The 26,604-nt window shown below is 42.6% G+C and overlaps 1 protein-coding gene across 1 annotated transcript; it reads left to right on the top strand.

The window, feature by feature from the left end:
• The first annotated feature begins 1,921 nt into the window (after window positions 1–1,921).
• On the top strand, window positions 1,922–24,819 carry LOC124796052 (clavesin-1-like). Its single transcript, XM_047260138.1, has 4 exons — window positions 1,922–2,062; window positions 12,509–12,619; window positions 22,566–22,671; window positions 24,677–24,819. The coding sequence occupies exons 1-4, from the start codon at window positions 1,922–1,924 to the stop codon at window positions 24,817–24,819; spliced, it is 501 nt and encodes a 166-aa protein (XP_047116094.1).
• The last annotated feature ends 1,785 nt before the right edge of the window (window positions 24,820–26,604 follow it).

The raw sequence follows: 26,604 nt of genomic DNA, 5'->3' as shown, positions 1-26,604 counted from the left end.
TTTGATTTAACTTAATAATAAGGCCTTGTTGTAGAGTGATACTGTAACACGTAGATATTAAATACTTTACTGACAAGATTATCTAACATTTGAATATTTTCAGTTGCAGTGGAACGTTAGTTCCTTGGAGCATTTTTTCACATTTGGAATGAAGCCTGCTGATGAGAAGTAATTTTTGCAGTTTCAGAAAACGAGTGCCGACTGCAGTTCACATAAAGTGCATGCCACCATTTGAAAATGGAATCAGAAAATTTATTAAAGTTCTATTCCACAGCTTGTTAAAGTATTATGTGGTACAACAATGAATTCTACTCACGGATATTTTACACTTACTGATTCAAAGAAGCTCTCCTGCATACCTTGCGGGTCTGCTACTTCAGAAGGAATTCCTAGACTCGCAGACAGAGGGAGGGTTGTCATTGGTACTCTAGTATGATAAAAAAAATTATTATTATTTTTATTAGGTTAAATATATTTCAATTCTTTCAATTTAAATCTGTGTTTCATACTAGAATGTCGTGTTCCCAGTTTGGCACAGCTTTGCCATAGGAGACACGAAAGCGGTCGACGACGTCCGTCTTCTGGTCGGCTCCTGATCGTTGTCAGTAGGCGGCTAGTTTTTGATTGCGCAAAGACATTTATTATTTGGAAAAGAACAAACCGGATTTCTTTACGCAATCAGTACGAATTTTATAATTACCTAAGGGACCTTTAACAATGAACAGTAAAAAAAATTGCATTTGCAAATGAAATCATTAATAAATGGGGCAGCTATGAGTTGTATAGAAGACAAGGGGCGGCCTTCTGTACACGACCAGGATGCCGCAGTATTTTCTGCTGTAGTAAAGGGTGTTTGACATTTCTAAAAATAATATGGCTTGGAGGTTAAAAAAGTATAAAGGAAAAGAACAGAATAAGAAATCTGGTAAACACGAAATTTATTCTAATAATTCTCACAAGCAATTAGAGCTACTTTATAAACAGCATAACTTACATAAGTAATTTTCTAACTCTATGGTGCAAACAGATTTCAGCCTGTCCTGTACTAGCTCCTACGTTCACGTTTTCGTCACAAATTACAGTCATTACTTTTCTCCTTCGTTAAAGACAATTCTTGCACTGTTCAACACCTCCGATAACAATAACTTGCCGATTTACAGTTTCGAACATAAATTACTTGAATGTTATTAATTAATAATGTTGTCTGCACGCTGGCAAGACCGCTCACTTTTTTAGCTTAAAGTCGACCTTCTTTTACGTGTTCACATTACAAGCAGAAGTACATTAAAATCTGAAGATCTACAAAAGTTTTTTTACTGTCATCTTTTATGTAGATCGAAGCGGAACGTCAGTTCAGCTTCTGTTAAAATGTTTCTTTGACTGCACAATCGATGTATTAGCGTCCGCGCTAGATGCGCATCTTTACAGTTCGTAAATTATATAAAACAAATGTCTTTCAAAGAATAGGTCTCATTTCATAAGTTGATCATTTAACCTACAGATAGGTGAATGTCTTTCCAAAGGTATTCACAGCTTTCATACTACGGAAATCCCAATAATATTACAGTACCTAGATACCTCAGGAGGGCGCCGCCAGCAAAGTTCCGAATTTGTATCCCGATGCGAGTCATAGTTTTAACGAACCAGGATATTTCCAAAGAGTGCACACTCCACGGTAGGGTGAAGGATACATTCTGGATGCATGAGTTATTGTTTGTTCCTCTACTTCGTAGATTGTAACTTTATGTCAACCGCATATACTATCCTATTTCTCATAAGCATTTACCAACAGGAGTATTGTGTCTGCTACAGAAAAATGATGACGATGCCACGACTCACAAAGGACGCATATCGCGTGCACGTCTGGACTGCAGTGGACGAAGACCCGACAAATATAATTTGGCCGCTGTATGGTAAGACAATGACCTGCGCATTGGAAATTATGTTGGTCGAAGACTACTCTCTTGGAGATGTGATCGTCTTCGACTTGGCAAACGTGAATGGTGGACACATCGTGCGCACGGATATCAACCTCATCCGCAATCTCGAAGTCTGCTACAAGGTAATTTAGAAAAAATATTCCATTCTGGTGTAACCGATTAGAAGTGTAGCACATACGGAACTTTCCGCCATTAAAACTACACTCCTGGAAATGGAAAAAAGAACACATTGACACCGGTGTGTCAGACCCACCATACTTGCTCCGGACACTGCGAGAGGGCTGTGCAAGCAATGATCACACGCACGGCACAGCGGACACACCAGGAACCGCGGTGTTGGCCGTCGAATGGCGCTAGCTGCGCAGCATTTGTGCACCGCCGCCGTCAGTGTCAGCCAATTTGCCGTGGCATACGGAGCTCCATCGCAGTCTTTAACAATGGTAGCATGCCGCGACAGCGTGGACGTGAACCGTGTGTGCAGTTGACGGACTTTGAGCGAGGGCGTATAGTGGGCATGCGGGAGGCCGGGTGGACGTACCGCCGAATTGCTCAACACGTGGGGCGTGAGGTCTCCACAGTACATCGATGTTGTCGCCAGTGGTCGGCGGAAGGTGCACGTGCCCGTCGACCTGGGACCGGACCGCAGCGAACCACGGATGCACGCCAAGACCGTAGGATCCCACGCAGTGCCGTAGGGGACCGCACCGCCACTTCCCAGCAAATTAGGGACACTGTTGCTCCTGGGGTATCGGCGAGGACCATTCGCAACCGTCTCCATGAAGCTGGGCTACGGTCCCGCACACCGTTAGGCCGTCGTCCACTCACGCCCCAACATCGTGCAGCCCGCATCCAGTGGTGTCGCGACAGGCGTGAATGGAGGGACGAATGGAGACGTGTCGTCTTCAGCGATGAGAGTCGCTTCTGCCTTGGTGCCAATGATGGTCGTATGCGTGTTTGGCGCCGGGCAGGTGAGCGCCACAATCAGGACTGCATACGACCGAGGCACACAGGGCCAACACCCGGCATCATGGTGTGGGGAGCGATCTCCTACACTGGCCGTACACCACTGGTGATCGTCGAGGGGACACTGAATGGTGCACGGTACATCCAAACCGTCATCGGACCCAACGTTCTACCATTACTAGACCGGCAAGGGAACTTGCTGTTCCAACAGGACAATGCACGTCTGCATGTATCCCGTGCCACCCAACGTGCTCTAGAAGGTGTAAGTCAACTACCCTGGCCAGCAAGATCTCCGGATCTGTCCCCCATTGAGCATGTTAGGGACTGGATGAAGCGTCGTCTCACGCGGTCTGCACGTCCAGCACGAACCCTGGTCCAACTGAGGCGCCAGGTGGAAATGGCATGGCAAGCTGTTCCACAGGACTACATCCAGCATCTCTACGATCGTCTCCATGGGAGAATAGCAGCCTGCATTGCTGCGAAAGGTGGATATACACTGTACTAGTGCCGACATTGTGCATGCTTTGTTGCCTGTGTCTATGTGCCTGTGGTTCTGTCAGTGTGATCATGTGATGTATCTGACCCCAGGAATGTGTCAATAAAGTTTCCCCTTCCTGGGACAATGAATTGACGGTGTTCTTATTTCAATTTCCAGGAGTGTATTATAACAATAAAAAGTATGACGGTAGCAGGATGAATAACTATTAAGAATCATTAGCAATATTATGAAAAGATAGTTGCTGCTCACCATACAGGGAGATACTGAGTCGCAGATCGGCATAACTAAAAGACTGTCAGAAACTAAGACAACATAAACATACACTCACACAAACTGAATTCATCCACACCTGACCATAGCCTCTTGCAGTTGAAACCAGACTGCGAGCAGCAGCGCATGAAAAGAGAGGCAGCTGGGTGATGGGTGACGGAGGAGACTGGGATGGGGGATGGTAAAGTGTTACTTGTGGGAGCATACAGGGACGAGGTGGAGAGAGGGCAGGGCAGCTAGATGCAGTTTGGTGGTTAGATGGCGCGTGGATGAGGGAGGGAAAGGTCGTAACGCAAAAGGAGAGAAGTAAAAAGACTGAGTGCATTGGTGGAATAGAGGCCTGTGTAATGTTGGGAAAAGTTAAGTCAGTAGATGGATAATAACAATGACTATCGAAGGTTGAGGGGAGGAGGGTTACGGGAACAAAGCTGTTTTGGAGGAAAGACCCAGATGGCACAGGCTGTGAAGCAGCTATTGAAATGAAGAACGTCGTCTTGGACAACGTGCTCAGCAATGGGGTGGTCCAGCTGCTCCTTGGCCACAGATTGTCAGAGGCCATTCACGTGGACAGACGGTCTGTTGGTATTCACGCCCATGTAGAATGCTGCACAGCAGCTGCAGCTTAGATACTAGATCACATGACTGATTTCAAAGGTACTCTTACCTTTGATGGGACAGGTAAAGCCTGTGACCACACTGGAGCAGGTGCTGGTGGAAGAATGCAATGGACAGGTGTTACATATAGTCTATTACAAGGATATGAACCATGAGGCAAGAGGTGGGATGCAAGAGTTATGCAGGGATGGACGAGTATGTGGTATAGGATCGGTGGGTGCCAGAGTACCGCTCTTGAAGGCATTTATTAAAATAATATGTGCACAAATATTCAGCTTCAGGTAGACGAGAGAGCGTGGAAATGAATTAAAAGTTCTGAACTCTGGTCTATATCTAACTCAGTGCACTATAGTTACTTAATATAATTGTAATTCAGTCCCGGCTACTGTTGGTGCCAGCAAAGCCAATTACTGGATAAATTTTGCGGCGGCTGGTGGTGGCTTGCTGATAACTGAAACTGCTAACTGCTGGCAACCGAATCAATAACTGGCCGAATGAAGCCTTGCGGCCACTTATAACTGCGAACAAGAGAGCTATTTGCCTGACATCACTCGAAAGCAGGACGAAGGTTCTGCTTTCAGTGCATTCTATAGCGGCCTACACAACTCTTGGCAAATGGACCGGACTATTTTAACGCCTTGTGGTGGAAACATGATGCGGTTCCTGTTATATGCACCTCTTTCGTGATGAGCGATACCATTTGATCCCGTGCTGGAGACCGCCTGGCGAATGGCGCCATCTATGTGCATCGCTTTGTGCGGTATTGAACGGTGGGCTCAGCATGCACAGTTCGACTCCTGATTTGGAGAGTATCGTACCAGCTTACCTGCCCAACGAAAAAGGTTAGTTCCAAATTGCTGCATTAATTTCCTAGTTTCACTTTAACAAAAAATCAGGAAAAATTTTTCGTGTTTGCACGGCCTAGCTATTCATTTCTAACAGAAACTAATTTCGTTGGTTCGTAATAAATCTCACTATATTCACAATACACTCAAAGAGTCTCAAAAATTATAAAGTAAAAAATTGTGCATGTGACAGTGGTAAAGATTCCTGAACTGGGTACTTTGAGGTAAGGAACTAATGGTCAAAACTGCAGCAACAGTTATGCTCAAAGAAACTGTTCGGTGTGACTTCCATTCTCGAATTCATTGGCGACCTACGAAAAACTGCGCTGGACCGGGCCTCGAACCCGAATTTGCCGCTTATCCCGAACACTTGCCTTAATCAGGTTTTTTTTTAAATCAGGGTACGAAAATGCAGTAGCTTGTAACCTCCCAACAGATAAATTCCATAACCTCCTAGTAAAAAAGTGACTAACCTCTCAATAAACATGTGACTCTTATATAACCTTTCAAAAGAAATCTCTTAATGTAACCTTTCAATAATTAACTGACTGCGAATCTAAACAAGTAACTATGGACGTCAGCAGTGCTGCATCATGGCCCTGAAAAATCATTCTGAATAAACTGAAAATTTTTACCTCAATGATGTCGCTTGATGATATGTATATATCTGCTCCTATAAAAAAAATTTTTGGCACAGCCCCGTGCAATGCTGGCAACTACATTTTGTTATGAATGAAAAACAACTGATTTTCTTTACGATAATCGGCATGACTATGTACAGGAGAAATTAGTACAAACTTTAAATTCAGATGAATGACTGTTGCCGGCCGAAGTGGCCGTGCGGTTAAAGGCGCTGCAGTCTGGAACCGCAAGACCGCTACGGTCGCAGGTTCGAATCCTGCCTCGGGCATGGATGTTTGTGATGTCCTTAGGTTAGTTAGGTGTAACTAGTTCTAAGTTCTAGGGGACTAATGACCTCAGCAGTTGAGTCCCATAGTGCTCAGAGCCATTTGAGCCATGAATGACTGTCAAAAGTTATCTTTATAAGAAAGATTATTATTGAAAGATTTTTGAGAATATTTACATGTGACTTTGATGTAACAATAGTCCAAGAATCAGTTGTAGCAATTAACACATGCGCGCAGCAATAAAGAACAATAATCTTTTTCGTTTAACTTATACTACATCGTTCAGGCAACGCCATCGTTTCCAGCTACCGACGTTGGTAATTCCATAACTCTACTGCTCTTCTTGAGCTACAAAACACTACTGGACTGCATTGTCCGAACTCCAGCACGCAAGTGCTCTGCGTGAGCTATACAACTCGACAACTGCTCTCTACGAGCGATCTGATACAGGCGCCCAACCGCGAGCTACTAATACTACTGCTGGCGACACTGCTCTCTGGTCTGCGATTCTATTGTACCTTAAATATCGCAGGCATTGCGTGAGCAATCCATCAAAGTTAATCTACTCGAGTGCGCTAGCAATAAATTTCTTAGTGATGGATCTCTTACAAGCTTCATTTAAGATCTGGGGACATGATCAAAATAACATACAACAAAAATTAATGTAGGACGCCCTCCTGGCGGAACAAAACAAAACAGCGACCGCATACCAGCTGGAGACAGATATGGGGGGGGGGGGGGGGGGGGTTGTTTCTGGGTGAGGACAGTAGACGGCGAGGTCATCGGTCTCATCGGATTAGGGAAGGAAGGGGAAGGAAGTCGGCCATGCCCTTTCAAAGGAACCATCACGGCATTTGCCTGGAGCGATTTAGGGAATTCACGTAAAACCTAAATCAGGATGGCCGGACGCGGGATTGAACCGTCGTCCTCCCGAATGCGAGTCGAGTGTGCTAGCCACTGCACCACCTCGCTCGGTTGGAGACAGATAGATTCACATTGATACCCAAGCCCCATCAGGGATAACTTAGGCATTTCTTCTCGATAAACATTCCATAGTCCTAAGACATGGGTCAAATCGGTCAAGTTCCAGTACGAACACCAATCAAATTTTCGCCTTCTTATACCAGGCACACCGCAGCTATGGGGAGGATTCAGGAATAGTCCACCCAAAAACACTGCTATAATATTGGTGATACCTTGAATGGTGAACTGATGAGATATGACAATGTTTGAGAAATACCCAAAAAATCAAGGATGATCTTGCTGAAAACTTGAAAAGACCCAATTCACTGCGTTAGCGTTCGTGGGCCGCGCGGTATTAGCCGAGTGGTCTGAGGCGCTGCAGTCGTAGGCTGTGCGGCTGGTCCCGGCGGAGGTTCGAGTCCTCCTTCAATAATGGGTGTGTGTGTGTTTGTCCTTAGGAGATAATTTAGGTTAAGTAGTGTGTAAACTTAGGGACTGTTGACCTTAGCAGTTAAGTCCCATAAGATTTCACACACATCTGGACATTTTTTTGTGTTCGTGTTTCGGAAAAAGTATCATCTTGGAACAGAATCGAAAGTGGCATCACAGCGTTTGAAGCCACATAAAGAAGAAAAGTAAGTATTTTTCCGTACCTCTGCACACCCACACCTCTGCATCAGTTAATGTTCATCCCTGTTAAAAGTGTGACACTAGGGGAAAGCAGAAATTCTGCCATGTTAATGGTATGTAATTGTAAACACGTAATGTGTCTCTCATTGAGAACCAGATATCAGTTTGGACGAGCCTCCGTGTCGACGACAACATGGTGCACGGATCAGCACTCGAAGGGATGTGCGATCTCTGAATGGCGGCGCCCCACCAAGTTCCGTTAGTGACCCCAATCATTAGGCCATATACGTCACATGCCATAGGAGTCCTGGTACATGGGAAGTCTGTATGGACATAACTTTATTCCATGAGGTGCTAGAGTGAAGCAGAAATAGGCGCTGTTGGAATGGGCAACACTCGTCAAAGATGAGCAAGTTTCTGACTCAGAGTTCCCTACAAACCATTGTGATGGAGTGTTCAAAGCTTAGCCATCGTGCAGGAGTAGGGCAGCCACTCTGACAACCCCCAGGGCATCCTTCCAGAGGGGGATAAGAAAGTGTGTCATATCGAACTGTAACGGTAAGACCCACGCTCACGAAATAGCCAAACCCTGCTTGCAACCAGTTCGCTACTGCCTTCATCGCTGGTAAGATGAGAACCAAATGCTTTTTCCTAGAAGCCAGATGAGAAATGACAAAGTCAACTCTTTGTACCACGTCCAAAGCTCTCAGCAGATTATTGTGCATGCCTGTGCGGATCACTTGAAGGAGGCCTTTATAGTTAGCTGCCGCCGTTCTCTGCATGTGATGCGTGAAGGCAATTACCAAACATATCAGCGTGTTCGTCGACCGCACTGGAGCCGCCCTCCCTTCCGAAAGCCCCCTGCCATTTTTCAAAGCACCAGACTTCATCGAGGTGACTCACGTCATCTCTGTTAACTGCTTGCCCTCTGAATCATGGAAATGATTGGCATTAAATTTCTATGTGCCTCGATTGTGGCACACGCTCTGCCGTTGGAGAGACGGTGATTATGACTACGATGTGGTCAGAGGAAGCCGTGGACCACAACTCAGTGCCAATTGCCGCAGCTGAGAGATCGGATGAAACGTACACGCTCTCAAGCCGACACGACGAATGGCTCGTAACGTAGGTAAATCCACTTCGATCTACATGCACACGTTGCCACGTGCCAGCAAGATTCTTCTGCTGCACCAGCAGTTGTAGTTCCTTGTATGTCGTATGATGGGAATTGAATCTTCTGGGTTGTCATAAAGTGGAAGTCTCTATTAAGATTAAAATGGTCATAACGGTCCGCAACAAAAGGCACGACTTCTTCCGAATAAAGCCCCACCGGCCTGCCGCTTTCGCAAGCCAGAGGGAGCGTAAACATTGATGACCCGAAAACCATGAAAAGTCACCGGAAGACCTTTGTCCCATGGCAGATAAATAATATCTTCAACCGCGATCACTTAAAGTACGAATATCGCCTTCCCTCCACCGCCTTCAGCGCATGGGGTAACATAGACATGATATCCATAAAAAACCGGAATCTTGTCAAAGCGCACTTCTTGGAGGTGGGCAATATCGAAGCCGACTCCCGCAGTGGTAGCATAGTATCGGGGACACTCAATGAAGTAAGAAGACCAGCAGCTTCCGTAAGAAACTCTCCAATAGTGCGACTCCATCCAAACCCCCATGCAATTAACAGACATTGGTTGTTGCTATAGCAAGTACAGCTACGACAATGATCATTGGTCCATCTGCAACATCATCAGCCCACGCAGTGTTGCATGGGCTGGTCTCAGATATTAGAACATAGCCTTTGTAGTGCCAGAGTTTGACGGTGTACCTTTAGGGGAAGAATGGTAATAGCCAGATTCCTCTCCATGGATGGGAGGAACGATGTTACATGGGTGCTACGATTGTTCTGTATCCAACAGGAGACGGGCATGATGTTCTGACATGGAATCATCGAAAGAGAGAATGTCTTGGCAAAGAGGATCATTAGTGTCCATGGGTAGTTCAAAAATGGTTCAAATGGCTCTGAGCACTATGGGACTAAACTACTGAGGTCATCAGTCCCCTAGAACTTAGAACTACTTAAACCTAACTAACCTAAGGACATCACACACAGGATTCGAACCTGCGACCGTAGCTGTCGCGTGGTTCCAGATTGTAGCGCCTAAAACCGCTCGACCACACCGGCCGGCATGGGTAGTTGCAGGCAGGTTTATGATGGAGTAAGCCGACATTAATTGCGTCACTTTGGCGACGCTTTTTTTATGTATGTGTGCTTCAGTATCTGAAAACTACAGTGGGTCCTGATGGCCAGATATGATGGCTACAGTAGGCAATAGCATAGCGTCTATTGCACCCACTGCAACCTCCTCAACACCATTCAGCACAAGCGGAGAAGGAGAAGTCAAAGACAATCCCTCCATCTTCCACACGTACAGTCATAGTCAGCAATGCTTGGCACCAAACACTGGCTATAATTTGGAAGACAATCTGGCGAGCAGGGCAGACCGAGCAACTGCATCGATGTTACCACAGCCGGGACCGCGGAGGGAACGGTTTGCAGTGGAGGGGAATTAAGCCAGCCGCGAGCCCCCAGAATCTCAATTATCAGTGGAGCTGACAATGGCAACACGTCTGAGCGCCGAAATATTGTGTCCTTTGGACACTGCGGATTGGCAGTAAACTCGTGGACTGCTCGAACAACAAAAACCCCTCGAGAAACTGAAGAATCATCTAATAACATTTTCAGCATTCCTTTTTTATTTTTCGCTCAACTTGACTAGCACAATATGATTGAGTAAATGGTATCTAAGATTTCTCATTTCTCGTGGTCTATATAATCAGTTATGGTAATTGGAAACGCTCTTGAAAATAAATTATCACAATAGTATCTTGCGTTTATTTGAGTCTGCTTTTGCTAATGGCGGATCAGTACTCTTTTTAGTCACACGAGCATTGTTAATCGAGAGAGATAACTCAAGACTAATCAGGCATATCAGTCATAATTTTTGGCTTACTCACCAGAAACGAGAACATAAGAAGGTAGGCAACGACATGCACACTCTCTTATCTCTGGCTAACATTATCTCAAGCGGATGGTAATCGCCGAATAATTATTTGAAATTTTATTAAAAACTTGACGAATGTAATTCCTATCCGCAATGAAAGGTGGGAAAAATGTGAGATGTCACAATGGCACCGCTGCAACGAGTATATTATAAGATTCCTACAGTGCCACCCTACTGACAGCCAACCTAATGTTAAGCCACTTTATACCACTGGTGAAACGGTAGCTTATGACGCCGAAACGGTTCGCACATAAAGTGGTGTACATACATAGGATAATCATACAGTTTTCATTATCACTTTATGAAAATAAAGTTACGTAACTGATTTCGTATTTGTTTATAGTTACACGTCTGCAGCCCGAGTAAACAGTGCAATTCCCTCTTCACAGTACCGCAGCACGCCTTTAGAGGCGACAAAGAGAGTGGCCGAAATTGGTTACTCCAGAGCTGTGCTGCGGAGGTGTGGCGTGGTGTTTCACTGTGAAACATGACATGTGCCAGCAATAAACAAAATATTTACTAGACAGTTTCAGTTTTTGTAGGTGACAATCAAAACAGTTCCCCAACAAAAAACTTTAACTTAAACGATTCTTTTGTCTCTCTTTCGTTGCGGGTTTATATTTAATATCACAGTATAAAAAGTTAGTGTCACCTTAAGTTGAAAGTAATTTGCTATACTGTGTTTTTTTGCTACGGGCTTCCGAATTTATTTCTCATAAAAATATTCGGTTTAATTATACTCCCCCTTCAGCTTTCTTTCCTTTACCAATCCTCATTATATGCCCATCCTAGCGCAAATGACAGTAAATGTTACTCGGGCTACTAACTCCCTATAGCTGGGTAAATCATTGCTTCGGCTATACCTGCTCTGTACTGCTCCTATCGATGTTGTGTTCCGCTCCCACTTTTCTCCAATCTATAATTACTTTATCTATTGTCTTGTTTTGGGGAATCTCGTACTTTTGAGCATAGCGATTGATTCCCATTAGTGCCCCTGTCCTCTCTTCTATCTCATTCTTGCTGTGTGCCACTAGCCATCTCATCTACCTTCATATTCTCAGTTGTCCATCTCTCACTTAATTATATCTTGAAACTGTAGTAGCATCGCGATCCATCCTCGATACATCCCTTTACGTAATAACAACTTTTTTATACTTATTAAACAAGTCCTTAATTAAATGAATTTGTGCGTCCTGTGAAGTTTCACCAACCCATTTTCAATTCTTCGACTGTTATCTGCCTTTCTTCAAAATTTAATACTAATATTTAATCCTAATATTCAGATAAGTCAATATTGCTCTCCGCCTCACGATTTCTTCTACATCGGCTTTGTATTCAGCTGTTAGTGTTATTATTTGCGTAAACCATTCATTGTTTTCATTTAGTAGCAATCGCTGAAATTATTTTTGCTTTTATACATCTGTAATACTATTCCTCAAAACTAGTCTAAAATTATATATGTTTACATAAGTTGCCTGGCTCTAGCATTACCTTATTTGAGTTTGATGCCACTTCTCTTCGCACATATTTTCTCATCGATTTGGTGCTACTTTCGTTTTATGCGGTATAGTGCGTACAGTTTGTTGCTGAATGCCGTCGTGAATTCTGAAGAAGTCATGGTAACAGAATTTTCGATAGCAGTTTAGTTATTAAAACATGACAAATTTAAATTTTTGTTCCACTTCTGTTAATGTTTAAAATCCAGTTTAGTTAATAACAATTGAAAATTCTTTCAAATCATTGTATATTGAAATTTTCAGCTTTAAAAAAAACTTAGCAGTAATCTAAGTATTTAATTTGCTATTTATAGACTGCTTACCGCCGGAGGTTGAAAGGACTGCACTTGGTGAACGCGTCGAAGATCATACATTCAGCCATGAAAATAGTGAAGGTGGCGCTGTCTGAAAAGTTACAAAAGAGGGTAAGTCATGCGTATCTTTCAGTGTATTTTCTCCTTCTTATCTATAAAGTGGAATTCGCTTGGATATAAAGCCATACGCACTGGTACGCTTTACGAGGTGCATTCAAGTTCTAAGGCCTCCGATTTTTTTTCTCCGGACTGGAAAGAGATAGAAACATGCGCATTGTTTTAAAATGAGGCCGCGTTCATTGTCAATACGTCCCAGAGATGGCAGCACCATACGGCAGATGGAATTTTATTTCCAGCGGCGTGAATGAGAACTGTTTTAAATACTTAAAATGGCGACGTTTTCCTTACTTGAACAGCGTGCAATCATTCGTTTTCTGAATTTGCGTGGTGTGAAACCAATTGAAACTCATCAACAGTTGAAGGAGACTTGTGGTGATGGAGTTATGGATGTATCGAAAGTGCGTTCGTGGGTGCGACAGTTTAATGAAGGCAGAACATTGTGTGACAACAAACCGAAACAACCTTGGGCTCGCACAAGCTGGTCTGACGACATGATCGAGAAAGTGGAGAGAATTGTTTTGGGGGATCGCCTCCAGAGTTGGCATTTCTGTGGGATCTGTGCACACAATCCTGCACGACGACCTGAAAATGCGAAAAGTGTCATCCAGGTGGGTGCCACGAATGCTGACGGACGACCACACGGCTGCCCGTGTGGCATGTTGCCAAGCAATGTTGACGCGCAACGACAGCATGAATGTGACTTTCTTTTCGTTGGTTGTGACAATGGATGAGACGTGGATGCCATTTTTCAATCCAGAAACAAAGCGCCAGTCAGCTCAATGGAAGCACACAGATTCACCGCCACCAAAAAAATTTCGGCTAACCGCCAGTGCTGAAAAAATGATGGTGTCCATGTTCTGGGACAGCGAGGGTGTAACCCTTACCCATTGCGTTCCGAAGGGCACTACGGTAACAGGTGCATCCTACGAAAATGTTTTGAAGAATAAATTCCTTCCTGCACTGCAACAAAAACGTCCGGGAAGGGCTGCGCGTGTGCTGTTTCACCAAGACAACGCACCCGCACATCTAGCTATCGTTACGCAACAGTTTCTTCGTGATAACAACTTTGAAGTGATTCCTCATATTCCCTACTCACCTGACCTGGCTCCTAGTGACTTTTGGCTTTTTCCAACAATGAAAGACACTCTCGTGGCCGCACATTCACCAGCTGTGCTGCTATTACCTCAGCGATTTTCCAGTGGTCAAAACAGACTCCTAAAGACGCCTTCGCCGCTGCCATGGAATCATGGCGTCAGTGTTGTGAAAAATGTGTACGTCTGCAGGGCGATTACGTCGAGAAGTAACGCCAGTTTCATCGATTGCGGGTGAGTAGTTAATTAGAAAAAAAATCGGAGGCCTTAGAACTTGAATGCACCTCGTACATATCGGGCAATATGCAGCCTCTCGCCATGTTTAGCCTCATGACTCGAGTGCTGCACTGCACGATACAAACTACACGTAAACAGCATAAATGGCTAAGCAATACGACTGCGTAACAGCTGCTTCGTATTATCGCTTGTCACGAAGTACTTGTGTTTACATATATTTTCCAAACAGTGTCAAATAAAAGTACCGCTGTGGCACACTATTTATGACTCTAAAACGTTTTTAATATCCGGCAACGTTTCTGATGTAAAACATCTCACATCATCCAGGAAAATTGGATAAGGGTGAAGAACAGAATTTTTCTAACATGCAACGCATGTGATCCACGTGCCCTCTCACGCCCTAATCAAAGGTCGCCATGGTGCAACTTTAGCATCGTGTTGGAGCCGTTCGGCTCTCTAGAAGTCTTCACCTGACCAACCAGGACACTGTCCTATTTCTATGTATTGTGATCGTAACAGACATCCTTCCCGTGAGTACATGGAAACTGTTCCACACATCAGTATTATGTCGTGTAGACTTCAGGCGGCATCCGCCTTCATTAAGATGCTCTTATCCGTTCGTCTCAATCTACGTGACCACTCTGCTATTCACAATAAAGTGCCTTACAGAGGGTTCAATGAACCACTTTCAAGCTGTCTCCCTACCGTTCCACTCTCGAATGAGCAATTAAATTTCTCTGTGCGAGCCCTGATTTCGCTTGTTTTATCGTGATGATCATTTCTCCCTATGTAAGTGGGTGCCCACAGAATATTGTCGCAATTGGAGGAGAAAACTGTCATCTGTTGTGTCTTCTCACTCAACCACCACTCTCAGACGTGATGTCCACGTTGTGTCACTGGGTGCAGAGATCATACATATTCAAATTATATTGGACTGTAGTGTCCAAAAACGTCCATAATCTCCGGCAAAGTCTGTCGTGTGATCACTGTCAGATAATCCCAGCACTATAAAAATACGGGACGTCTTTTCCACCCACATTCAATTAAGTGAATTACAAACTTAACATCGTCCGATTTCAGCGACTGTCCGAAATATGACCATAGTAGCCTACCTAGTTATTAGTTCAAAGAGGATTATTAACCTGTTTTCTTTGGTGTTAGTGGAATACCTTGAATTGATGATTTTGGACCCTCTACATCTGTATCTACATAACTGATGGTGTGTGGCGGAGAATAATCCTGATATCACTGTCTTATCGCACCTTACCTTTCCCATTCGTGAATGGCGAATGGGAAAAACGTCGGTCGGTGAGCCTCTGCACCAACTTAAATTTCTGGAGTTTCCTCGTTGTGTCATTTTGCGAAACGCATGTGGGAGGAAATAATATGTCTGGTTGGCCATGATCATTGGCTAGAAGCGAAACTGGCAGATCAAGAGAGGGAGAATATGAAACATCCCCTTAGAAAAATTTATAAATGACAGTGCTGGAACACCTCTACGTTATTTGATTTTCAAACAGCTGAGCAAAACTGAACGTACTCAGACATTTCTATCTTTTCATATTCTGATCAACGCTAAACTGACACACAATATTTTTAGCGCAACGCAATCTGACTTTCAATAATCCCTACAAAAGAATGGCCCTGACTAACATTAACCTATACCTTTCACAAATCACTTAGCTCACAAAAATCTTCGTTACTCGAACTACTGCAATAAAGCGAGCGCCACTCACTACTGCCAGCTAAATAAAAGATTCTATCTACTGAAAGCGCTAACTACTGATAGGCATAGTCAGCAAATGAAAGATTTGATGGAGAACAAACAATGTATTTACCTTAATAGTGTTCAAAAGCCATAATATACATATCAGTTCATGACATCCAGTCTTGACAAATTTCCTTTTTATGACTGACACACGTCCAGATCGTCCGCTCTACAAACTCTGTCATCTCTCTCCCCACATCCACTACTGCTGGGGGCTCACCTTCAACTGGGCAACGCTACGCGCTGTTCACATCCAACTGCCCAACACTACAATAGTGAATATTCCAACGATGCCAACCAGCCACAGACTGTACACAGCACAGTCAGTGATTTTCATACAGAGCGCTACGTGGTGTTACCAACATAAAAACCTAAACAGCCTACTTACAAATGTTTATCCAAAATATTACTGTCCACAGAGGTGGCTGCAAGGTCGTACGTTGTACGTATTGCTCGCATGCCGCGTCAGCGTATTCACGATGTCGGAAACCTACTGCCGTCCTCTCTATTGACGTTACATATGTTGTTAGAAATTTCAGTCGCAACATACGTTACTGAAATCATTGCCAAGCCGACAGTTGTCATTCCGCCACCAAGCATTTCACTTTGTTTTAGGCGCGTTGGCGTTCGTGTTCATTCATTCGTTCTTTAAAAGTGCTTCCCATTTCGCCTATAAAAACTTTTCCGCAGCGACCCGTCACCTTGGAGGTGACCACTGGAATAATTTGACAAAATTTGACATCCTTTATCGCAGAAATAAATCTTTAAATCCAATTTGTGAGTAAAATTATAATTTTATTAAAAGTATGTTCCCATTATTTCATTTGTAATTAACACCTACTTGTAGTTTCAAAAATATACCTGGTCAATAAATAGACTGGAAAAGAGTGTTAGTGCAGGCTATACCGTTATTGTTTTGTTCTAGATGCCGCTAGGAAGGAAATATCGCAAAGGGGAGGAAGATAATATGTGTCGTGCACTTGAATCAGTGCGAAATGTTGACATGGGGGTGAATGAGGTTGCCAGGACATACGGTGTTCCAAGGGCTACGTTGCACAGACTTTAAATTGAATAAACGGTCTTCCAGTGGAGCAGAATAAAATTACAGGTAGCACGGGTGAATTGCCCAAGAAGTGGAAAAAGAATTAGTGCCACATCACCTAACCTAGAGGAATATCTGTTTGGGATAACAGCTCGGGAGTTGCTCATCCTAGCTTTGGAGACATCTTGAGTCAAAAGAAAAAAAAATGCTGGTTTGAAGTGGTGTTATTTATTAGATGTCCCGAGATCAAGTTTCCTCAGCCACAGCCGACATCCTTTTCGCAGGCCAAAGGTTTCAAAAAGAGAACGTTAATCATTTTTTGACGTACTGGAGTGGGTCGTTGACGAGAATAAACTGGTTGCTATCGAGTTTTCATCGCGGGCTAGGCAGGCTTGTCAACAGTCCAAAAAGAGCCTCGAAAAGTTCTTGCCCGAAGTTTATAAAGGCTGTAAGACCTTTTTGCCAGTGAAGAAAGGGTCTCTAATACAATAGCAGATTGCGGTGCATCTTCCACTGAATTATATGTCCAGACACTTCTACTTTACAAAAGTATGCATTCTACAGACGGATTGCAAGACGGCGCTCCACCTGAAACAATTTCTGCGTACAGTCCCGAAATAAAGACATATTTGTGCGGTGGCTAAAACATTTCATCGAAGTAGTCCACCTTTCGAAGGAAACATAAGTTTTACGCCTTCTAGATGTACATTGTACACACACCAGAATTCTCAAAGCATTAGCGGTTGCTCGAGAAAATGGTGTAACTATGCTCTCGCTACTAGTTTACACAACACAGAGATTGCAGCCACTGACGTTTCGTTCTTCAAGCCACTGAATAGTTATTAGATCAATGAAATGGAGAAGTTCCTACGACAAAGACGGAGCGAAGAGAGACTAGAAGCTGTCACCCAGTTCCATGTAGTAATTTTGTTTGAGAAAGCATATGGACACGCAGCAATAGTGGGTACGGCAATGTATGGATTTCCTAAAACAAGAGTTTGGCCATTGAACAGAGATGTGTTTCAAGACTGTAATTCTGTAGCAGCACTTCAGTTTGAAACTAGTCGTGTCTTGTTTTAGATGTTTGAGACACAAGCCTAACTGCTACTACTAGGGAACTGTCACACGACACGCAGGTTTCAGCGTGAAAACATGTTATAACCACCAGAGGAACCAAATCAGGAAGGCCTGAGGCTGATATCTCAACGTTTAAGTAAAAAATTCAAACTTCCTTGATTGAAACATCCCCGACACCGCCCACAATCTCAGCTGGAATATGCGAATACAAAGTTCAGAAAACAATTCTAATAACAAGTGGTTAACACAATGAGATCCTGGAAGATACTGCGACAAAAACAAAAGGGAGAAGAAGCACAGCTATGACAAAATCACTCCAAGGTTCTAGACCGAAGAAGACAGCAAAGCTAAACATTCATTGGCTTCAGTAAATAGACCTATCAGTTGCAACGAGGATAGCCGGTTCTGAACTATATATTGTGATGACGTTAAGAAAGTCATAATTCAGAATCTAACATGTAAACAGCGGGTTCATGAGTGGGTTCATGAGAAGTACGCTGGCGTTCGAAAGGGGATCAAAGCGCCTTACTGCTAAAAATGCAACTGATCTCAGCAAGAATGAAGAACTGTTGCAATAGACTAATTTTTGTACGACAAACAATGTTAACAGTAGACATAATACTTTTTTTCCCGATATTAAGTGTCAAGATATGGCTATTGTACTTTTAATGCTAGCCTAGTTACACATTAGCTTCGCGTTCAATGTTCCATTAAATTGCCTGTAATGAACAACTTTAAAAGTTACAGATACTTTTAGAACTGGAGCAGACACAGCTAAAATCAGTCATCTAGTACAACAAGTGTTTAAATACAGGTGTTAAAATTATTAAAATATAAAACTGGATGAAAATTCCAATACTCCGCTGTAGTTGTATTTATTTAGGTCTATTACAGACCCAAACAACTTTTAAGTTGCATCTTCAGGTGTATGTAAATGCTATGTCATATGGTATAGGTGGACCTATGCTTGACATAGGACGACAGGAACATACTCTAGTCAATAAAGTGAAGGCAGTTCGTTATTTTAACACAGACTGGACATTCATCATTGATGATGGTCTTTATCAGTTGACGAGGGATAAGAACTTTGCCTAGCCAACTTTGCCTTACTATGCGGCATTCTGTAACAACTCCCTATACCATATGACATAGAGTTTATACTCAGCAGAAGACGCAAATTAAAAGTTGCGAAGCATGTTATGTGGATCTCTAATTGACTTATATACGTACAGCTACAGGGGTATACTGGCCTGTTCATTCAGTTATATTTTAATAGTTTTAACACCTGTATTTAAGAACATGTTGTACTGCTTTAATCGTCAGTCAATTATTTATAAATTTCAATGTTATTTCGTACTTACTCAAATTATTTCATGGTAGCAAAAGGGTAAAAAATTCCCACTCCTTATTTGAAGTACCATGTAACGATTCCTTGTGAATGATGTGATGTTATCAATGTAATTTCTGTTGTGTGTGTTCGTTTCGATTTATCATTTTATACACCCGAATCATGCTGAAAATATTTTAAATGTTTTATGAACTTGTGTTAAGGAGGAGGACGAGGAGATTAATGCTTAACGTCCCGTCGACATCGAGGTCATTAGAGGCGGAGCACAAGCTCTGATTGTGTTAAGGATTGGGAAGGAAATCGGCAGTGACCCTTCAAAGGAACCATCCTGTCATTTGCCTGGAGCGTATCAAGGAAATCACGGAAAACGTAAATCTGAATGCCCTGACTGGTTTCGAACGGTCGTCTTGGCTCTGAGCACTATGGGACTTAACTTCTGAGGTCATCAGTCCCCTAGAACTTACAACTACTTAAACCTAACTAACCTAAGGACATCACACACATCCATACCCGAGGCAGGATTCGAACCTGCGACCGTAGCGGTCGCGCGTTTCCAGACTGTAGCGCCCAGAATCGCTCGGCCACTCGGGCCGGCTGAACAGTCATCTTCCCGACCGCTGCGACACCTCGCTCGGTGTGAGTTAAGGTACTACTGTACAACACAGTACAATAGCTACCAGCACAGCACATACATAGAAACTTACTGGCCACCGAAGGCACCCGTTACATTTACTGTGCCAATGGTTTTTTTTTTTTTTTTTTTTTTTTTTTTTTTTTTTTTTTTTTTTTTAGGTGGAGGACGTTGTTATCAGGAGAAAGAAAACTGGCATTCTACGGAACAGTGCGTGGAATGTCAGATCCCTTAATCGGGCATGTAGGTTAGAAAATTTAAAACGGGAAATGGATAGGTTAAAGTTCGAAGACTTCTAGTCAGGTGAACACATAGTTATAAATACAAAAAATAAATACTTTGAGGTTCGCCGACGACATTGTAATTCTGTCAGAGACAGCAAAAAACTTGGAAGAGCAGCTGAACGGAATGGACAGTGCCTTGAAAGGAGGATATAAGATGAACATCAACAAAAGCAAAACGAGTATAATGGAATGTAGTCGAATTAAATCGGGTGATGCTGAGGGAATTAGATTAGTAAATGAGACACTTAAAGTAGGAAATGAGTTTTGCTATTTGGGGAGCAAAATAACTGATGATGGTCGAAGTAGAGAGGGTATAAAATGTAGACTGGCAATGGGAAGGAAAGCGTTTCTGAAGAAGAGAAATTTGTTAAGATCAAGTATAGATTTAAGTGTCAGGAAGTCGTTTCGGAAAGTATTTGTATGGAGTGTAGCCATGTATGGAAGTGAAACGTGGACGATAAATAGTTTGGGCAAAAAGAGAATAGTAGCTTTCGAAATGTGGTGCTACAGAAGAATGGGTAGATCACATAACTAATGAGGAGGTATTGAACAGAATTGGGGAGAAGAGAAATTTGTGACACGCCTTGACTAGAAGACGGTACCGGTTGGTAGGGCATATTCTGAGGCATTAAAGGGACACCAATTTAGTGTTGGAGGGCAACGTGGAGGGTAAAAATCGTAGAGGGAGACCAAGAGATGAATACACTAAACAGATTCAGAAGGGAGTAGGTTGCAGTAGGTTTTTGGAGATGAAAAAGCTTCCGCAGGATAGAGCAGCATGGAGAGCTGCATCAAACCAGTCTCTGGACTGAAGACCACAGCATTTTAGAACTGCCAAATTTGACGATTTTACGGAGCATTTTGTGGTATCGATAGTTCCGATTCCACAGCGTAGGTGCACGTTCGTAGGTTGTCACTACGAGATCGGACGATCTACGCCGACCACAGCACCCTCTAGCCGACGCTGTGGAGCTCAACGAGCACTGCTCTGCTTTCTGTGCAGTTGATCAAGAGTAGACGACCAAGCAACTTAGCTTCTACTTCGTAGGGGGCTAGCCATTACAGACTTAGCCTTTGTTACTTCGATGGTGGTTTGTCCAACAACTAGTAACTGTTGGCTTTGATACATGAACAGCTTCGCACCTACGTGCTAGGCGTAAGTCTTTGGCTAATATTCTTTATTAAATGTGCTTTTACTTAACATGCAGTAATGAAGTATTTTATCTCATCTGCTCCTACCCGCTTCCTTTATTCGGCCTATTTTGCAGATCGCAGGATCAGACCCACGCGCCGCCTTCCTGGCGAGATACAAAACATTTAGCTCAATGAGCTGCTGAGCTGCTGTTGGCCTCTTCTCAATTCATAGACTGCGTAGAGCGCACGTGCAGCCCAGCGTATGCGGAGGTTGTATTTCAGGGTGGAGGCTGGTTTTGTGGTATTTTCTGGGTGTTGTTGGTGCTATGACTTGGGTCCGCTCATTCATTTTATCGTGAGTATGAACGAGTTCATTTGAACATTCTCGTCAACCAAGTCTTGCCCTTTCTTCTGTGACGTCGTAATTACTGCTGTGGACGTCCCCATCTCCCGTGTTCACAGACTGCACGCCTACGTAGCGGGTTTGACGACCACTCAAGCCCCGTAACGCCCTTGACAGCGGAACTATATCATCCGACCTCATTCCCATAAAAATGTCAGGGTTATTTAGAACAGCGCATGAAACGTAGGAGACATCATCGCCACAGTTTGGTGTCTTAGCGGGATGTGATCATCTTTGAGCAGCTTCAGCTGCGTGAGGCAAAAGTGCAGAAGTTTTTGGACTCTGTTCCTCATCGAACTGCAACCATGACAGAGACTATAGGCTGTGGTAGACTGTCTTAGTGTGAAGTTTCCTGGGATGACTAATTCTCTGCCCGGAATCTTAGCTTATTGCGTTTTCGATAACTGATGCTTTAAACAAATTAAATTCCGGGCTTCTAATGACATCCGAGGTACGGTCAGCAGCAGGGTAGTTTCAGGTCGAATTATATATACATGTTAAGAGTGAAGCGAAGCAGGAAAATACTGTTTTTGTAGCGACAATCGGACTTGCTAACTGATCTTGATGTATAACATAAGTTTTTGCACATGTTTCGAGGTTAATATGTGGCATTTTCTACTGATATGACGTAATTGGCAACATCTGCTTCACCCACTTATTATTAAGCTTAGTCTTCGCAATACTATTTTTAAAGTGATATTAAATGAATTTTACGTAGATAAGTTTCTGCTGCTAAAAATGTGGCTATTAAGAACATTATTTTAATTTCTGTTTCTCCATTGCATAACGTAGTGCTCATTAATTTCAGTTTAACGAGAAGTTTGTTTATGGAGGTGACTGTGTGGTAATGACTCAGGAGTACATTAGAAAAAAACATACCAGTGTTGGGACTGTTTCGTGTCATACCGTCTGTCTGTTGCAGGTGTTCGCGCACCTTCCAGGATCGACGACTCTGTTCGAGTACGTGCAGCGTGACTGCATACCAGACGAGCTGGGGGGCACTGCTGGACCTGTTGATAACTTTTCCTGTAAGCTGCTCCTCTAAAAGTTCCCCGAGCAAATTCATCAGTGACCATCTCACTGATTACCCTAATTATTTCAGATAACCTTAAGTTGTTTCAGGGTGTAGAAGAGATTAAGTACAGGTTTCTGATTTCTTGTTCAACAGTATCTTTGCCAACACTGCTTTCACATACTAAACAAAAAGTATAGCTTTCCAATGCACTATGCGTTGTATTAAATGTACAGAAGGCATAATTTTAATTTTCTCACATCGTAGAAAACATATTCTTACGTTTGTTCGTCTCATGGAACGTCTACTTCAGGGGCAGCCTAAAATTCATCTCGCAATCCACGCACTTGCTCGCAAGCCATAGAGTATCAGCGTAGATCCACACTTCCCACACATCCACGCCACAACGTCTGAGTGTGAGGAGGGGGAAGAGGGGGAAACAAGCAAACGCTAAGTATTTAGATAGCAATGAAGTCGCATTGCATGCGGCTTGGATCAATATTAGATATTTCTCAACAACACAGATCACAAACGAAACAGTTATCCAGTATTATTGAATTATGTTCGGCACACTAAAGACGTAATACAATATTTATCAAATACGATCTGCAGGCATACTAACAGATGCGGAAAATTTTACAAATATTCGCACTCAGGTTTCCACGTAATAGTGACCTACATAGCGTCGTAATCGAAAAAACATATTTCACATACATATGCTTATAGAAAAAGCATAGCACTTTTGCACACCCCATTATCGAAACTTGGAAACTCTACCTGAGGAAAAGAATGTAGGCCCCCTGGACAGTTTTAACGTGAAGGAATTAGTCTTTGAATCCGGAATCACTTTGAAGATCAATGAGCTAAATCTTCACATGCACAGGATCGCTTTCGACCCAAATGGCTAACCGTCTCTGAAACAGATGTGAGGTTGGCAGCGTCTTAAAATGTAATTATTACATGGCCGTAATAAATTCTTCTGACCTGACGTTAGTAAGCTTAGGGAACTGGACTGTGTTACTCAGAATTTGTCCTTTGAGCAACGCGACATTCTTTTTAAATTCATCCACATCAAATCGGTGTAAAAATGATACCAGTGAATTTTAAAACATACCTCGCTCTCTACGGTCATCTTTCATAAATCAACTGATCACGGAATTCAAATAGTAAAAGCCTGATTTACACAGTGAATTAGTAACCGCACACTACACAGAGATACAGAAATTAAATACTAACACTGTCATACCAATGGATTCTATAAATTAAACCATTCATCACTGAATTAAAAGCAAACAAATTTTTAAAATAATGTTATAGGCACTGCACCTGTCAGAAATAGTTGTCTAACTGTCTTTATGACATATTAATGGTATCTGCAACAACCTGCCACAATTAGTTATCAGTCAATCCAGAATGAATACAATTCAAGGACTGAACGTTGGGCTGTTAATTTTTCCTCCATTTTTCTTACACAACGGTGGTCGTGCGTGAAGTGATTCTCCACTGCCGTCATATCACTGGCTGTTGAGACAAGAAACAATTTTTTTTTCGAAATTTTAATTAAAATGAATATTTCCCACTTCTCTTCATAATCCCATCACTCACAACACTTTGATATTCATTATCCTAGGTTTAATTTGAAAGTAGTATTTTTTAAATTTGGAATTAATATTTTAGTGGGTAGTAAAAATACAAGTAGCTAGACCGTTAGAATAGTGTTAGAGCACTGAAACCCATGTCCGTTGGACTTGAGTTAACCATCTACTCGAACACCGCAAAATGCGAAATGAATGTAACTATTCAAGAACAATTACTGTAACCCTTTGTTAGAGAGCCTCTTTCATGTAAATATGTATTATTCAGTATTTTTAGTATTTCTGATATCACATAGAAGAACAGTGCTACGTAACGACTTTGATAAGAACAATGTCTCAAATTACTTTTTAGGTACATACAGGAATGCTGCTGAAACCCGAAATGGTTGTATAAGTTTGAAAGCTAAACTGCTCCCTGTGTTTCAGACAAACTTAGGGAGATGGTCAGCCGTGAGTGGCTGCTGGAGAAAGACAAGTACATGTCAGACGAGAGCAAACGCCCCGCCGAGAACCGCTATGGCGACATCTACGGCATCGCAGGCTCGTTTAAAAAACTGTCCGTGGACTGAAACACAACTCTTCTTTGAAGACAGAGACACGACATTCTTATACATGTATTCATATTCTACAGGATCACCTGTAGCCAATAAACTGAAATAAACTATTGTCTACTAAATCTCGCAATTCTAGTTTCTTTTTATTAATTACTCATTTTGTCTTTCTTTACATATTGTGTGAATAATGATAATGGTTTATCACTAAGTTAACCGTCTTCCTCGAGACTACGACGAACTCTCCTACGTATATTCATCACAACTGCCTTTCTAGAGTTGCCAAAGGTTTGAAAGATGTAGTTTTTGTTTCTGTAGGCCTTCATATTGCGTTTTTTGGCGTAATGGTGGGTTTCGATATTACCACAAGGTCTGTGTGTTCAATCTTGTGTATACATACCCTTCTATCATTATTATTTTTTTCCGGTACTAAGATACATTACAACAGTGCAAAATAGTGTCTGATTTACCAGATACGAAGCAACAATTTTTTCACTTTTATTCTCAGACTGTCATAAATTTTGCGCTTCTCTCTTTGCTAGTATCACAGTTTTCTATATGAGCTACTGTAGGGAATGGACAGAAATTTCGAAAACCGAAAACACGACACATTACCACGCATAGTACCTGTAGGGAACCCATTGGCCCTCAAGACAGCTTCCAGTCTTCTCGGAACGGATAAAAGCAGTTCCTCTATGGTTTTCATGACAATCCTTTCTCATTCTTCCTCGAAAGTAGTGACAAGTTTGGAAAACAATTATGGAGGTGGAGGGCGACCTCGGACACTTCTCCTCACAGCCGTCCACAAACGCCATAATAATGTTAAGATCCGGAGTCTGTGGCGGCCAGAGCAGAAGCAATAATTCATCCTCATACCCACCAAGCCACTTCAGCGAACCGTACTGTGTCTAAAGAAGGTGAGTAATAGAGTGGCACAATTATGCAATATTTAATTAAGAGAAGTCCACACAACTAGAATAATTACTTTCTTCACATAAACTAACGATTTAACTACCAATCTTGCCGTGTTAATACTGCAAATGAGGGAACGTAGTACTGCAAGAGTGTTTCTTTTTATCTGTGTGTACTTTGTGCATGTCCTACAGGATATTAACAAGCAGTTGCAAAGGTATTCCCCAAACGCAACTGCTGTCACCTTGAACATGTATCTCTGCTGTCAAAACATAACACATTTAGTGAACAGATACTCTGCGTGAAAATAGTCGTGTGAAAGTAGCCTGCGTGAAAACTCGACAGCTGACGTCCTGTTGAGGGAAATAAGTTTTCGCAGTTGCAATAGGTGTATCTATGACACTAAATGACAACATTATTTCATTATTTCATGTAGGTAGTGCTTCATTTTAGCTACAGCTATCATAAATGTGTATCACTGTCGCTTAAGAAGTAGACGGCGTTGCACAGTTTAGTATAAGTTTATTTTCATTTCGTAATTCGTTGGTTCAAACGTAATATTCGCCATCAGTTTCAGCATCTCGTGCAAGCAACGTCAACTTAATTCAAGACGAATCCACATTATTTATGGCACTCGAATTGCATACAGGCAAAGGGGTTTGGATAATGGTGTATTCACGAAACGCACTTGGCGTAAAACGTATAAATATGGCACGAAGGTAACTTCCTACCACTGCTACTATAATTACTGTTATGTGGTGGTTCCATGCACGCAGTAACAGTTGGTATGATGATCGTTGAAGCACCAAATACGATTAGACAATACGTAGGGCAAAAACAAATGACACATAAGTTTTGCAACAGTTTACAGAGATTTATTGATAGAAGTTT

Source organism: Schistocerca piceifrons, chromosome 4 (assembly GCF_021461385.2).
Source record: "Schistocerca piceifrons isolate TAMUIC-IGC-003096 chromosome 4, iqSchPice1.1, whole genome shotgun sequence".
Lineage (NCBI taxonomy): Eukaryota > Metazoa > Arthropoda > Insecta > Orthoptera > Acrididae > Schistocerca > Schistocerca piceifrons.
Note: the sequence above shows the minus strand (reverse complement) of the source record. Positions and strands in the feature narration are given on the sequence as shown.

Excerpts from the sequence above, each read along its gene's own strand:
- LOC124796052 (XM_047260138.1), top strand. The coding sequence starts at position 1,922 with ATGACCTGCGCATTGGAAATTATGTTGGTCGAAGACTACTCTCTTGGA. Across the intron at positions 12,620-22,565 it reads CTGAAAAGTTACAAAAGAGG|GTGTTCGCGCACCTTCCAGG; the intron begins GTAAGTCATGCG and ends TGTCTGTTGCAG. Across the intron at positions 22,672-24,676 it reads ACCTGTTGATAACTTTTCCT|ACAAACTTAGGGAGATGGTC; the intron begins GTAAGCTGCTCC and ends CCTGTGTTTCAG.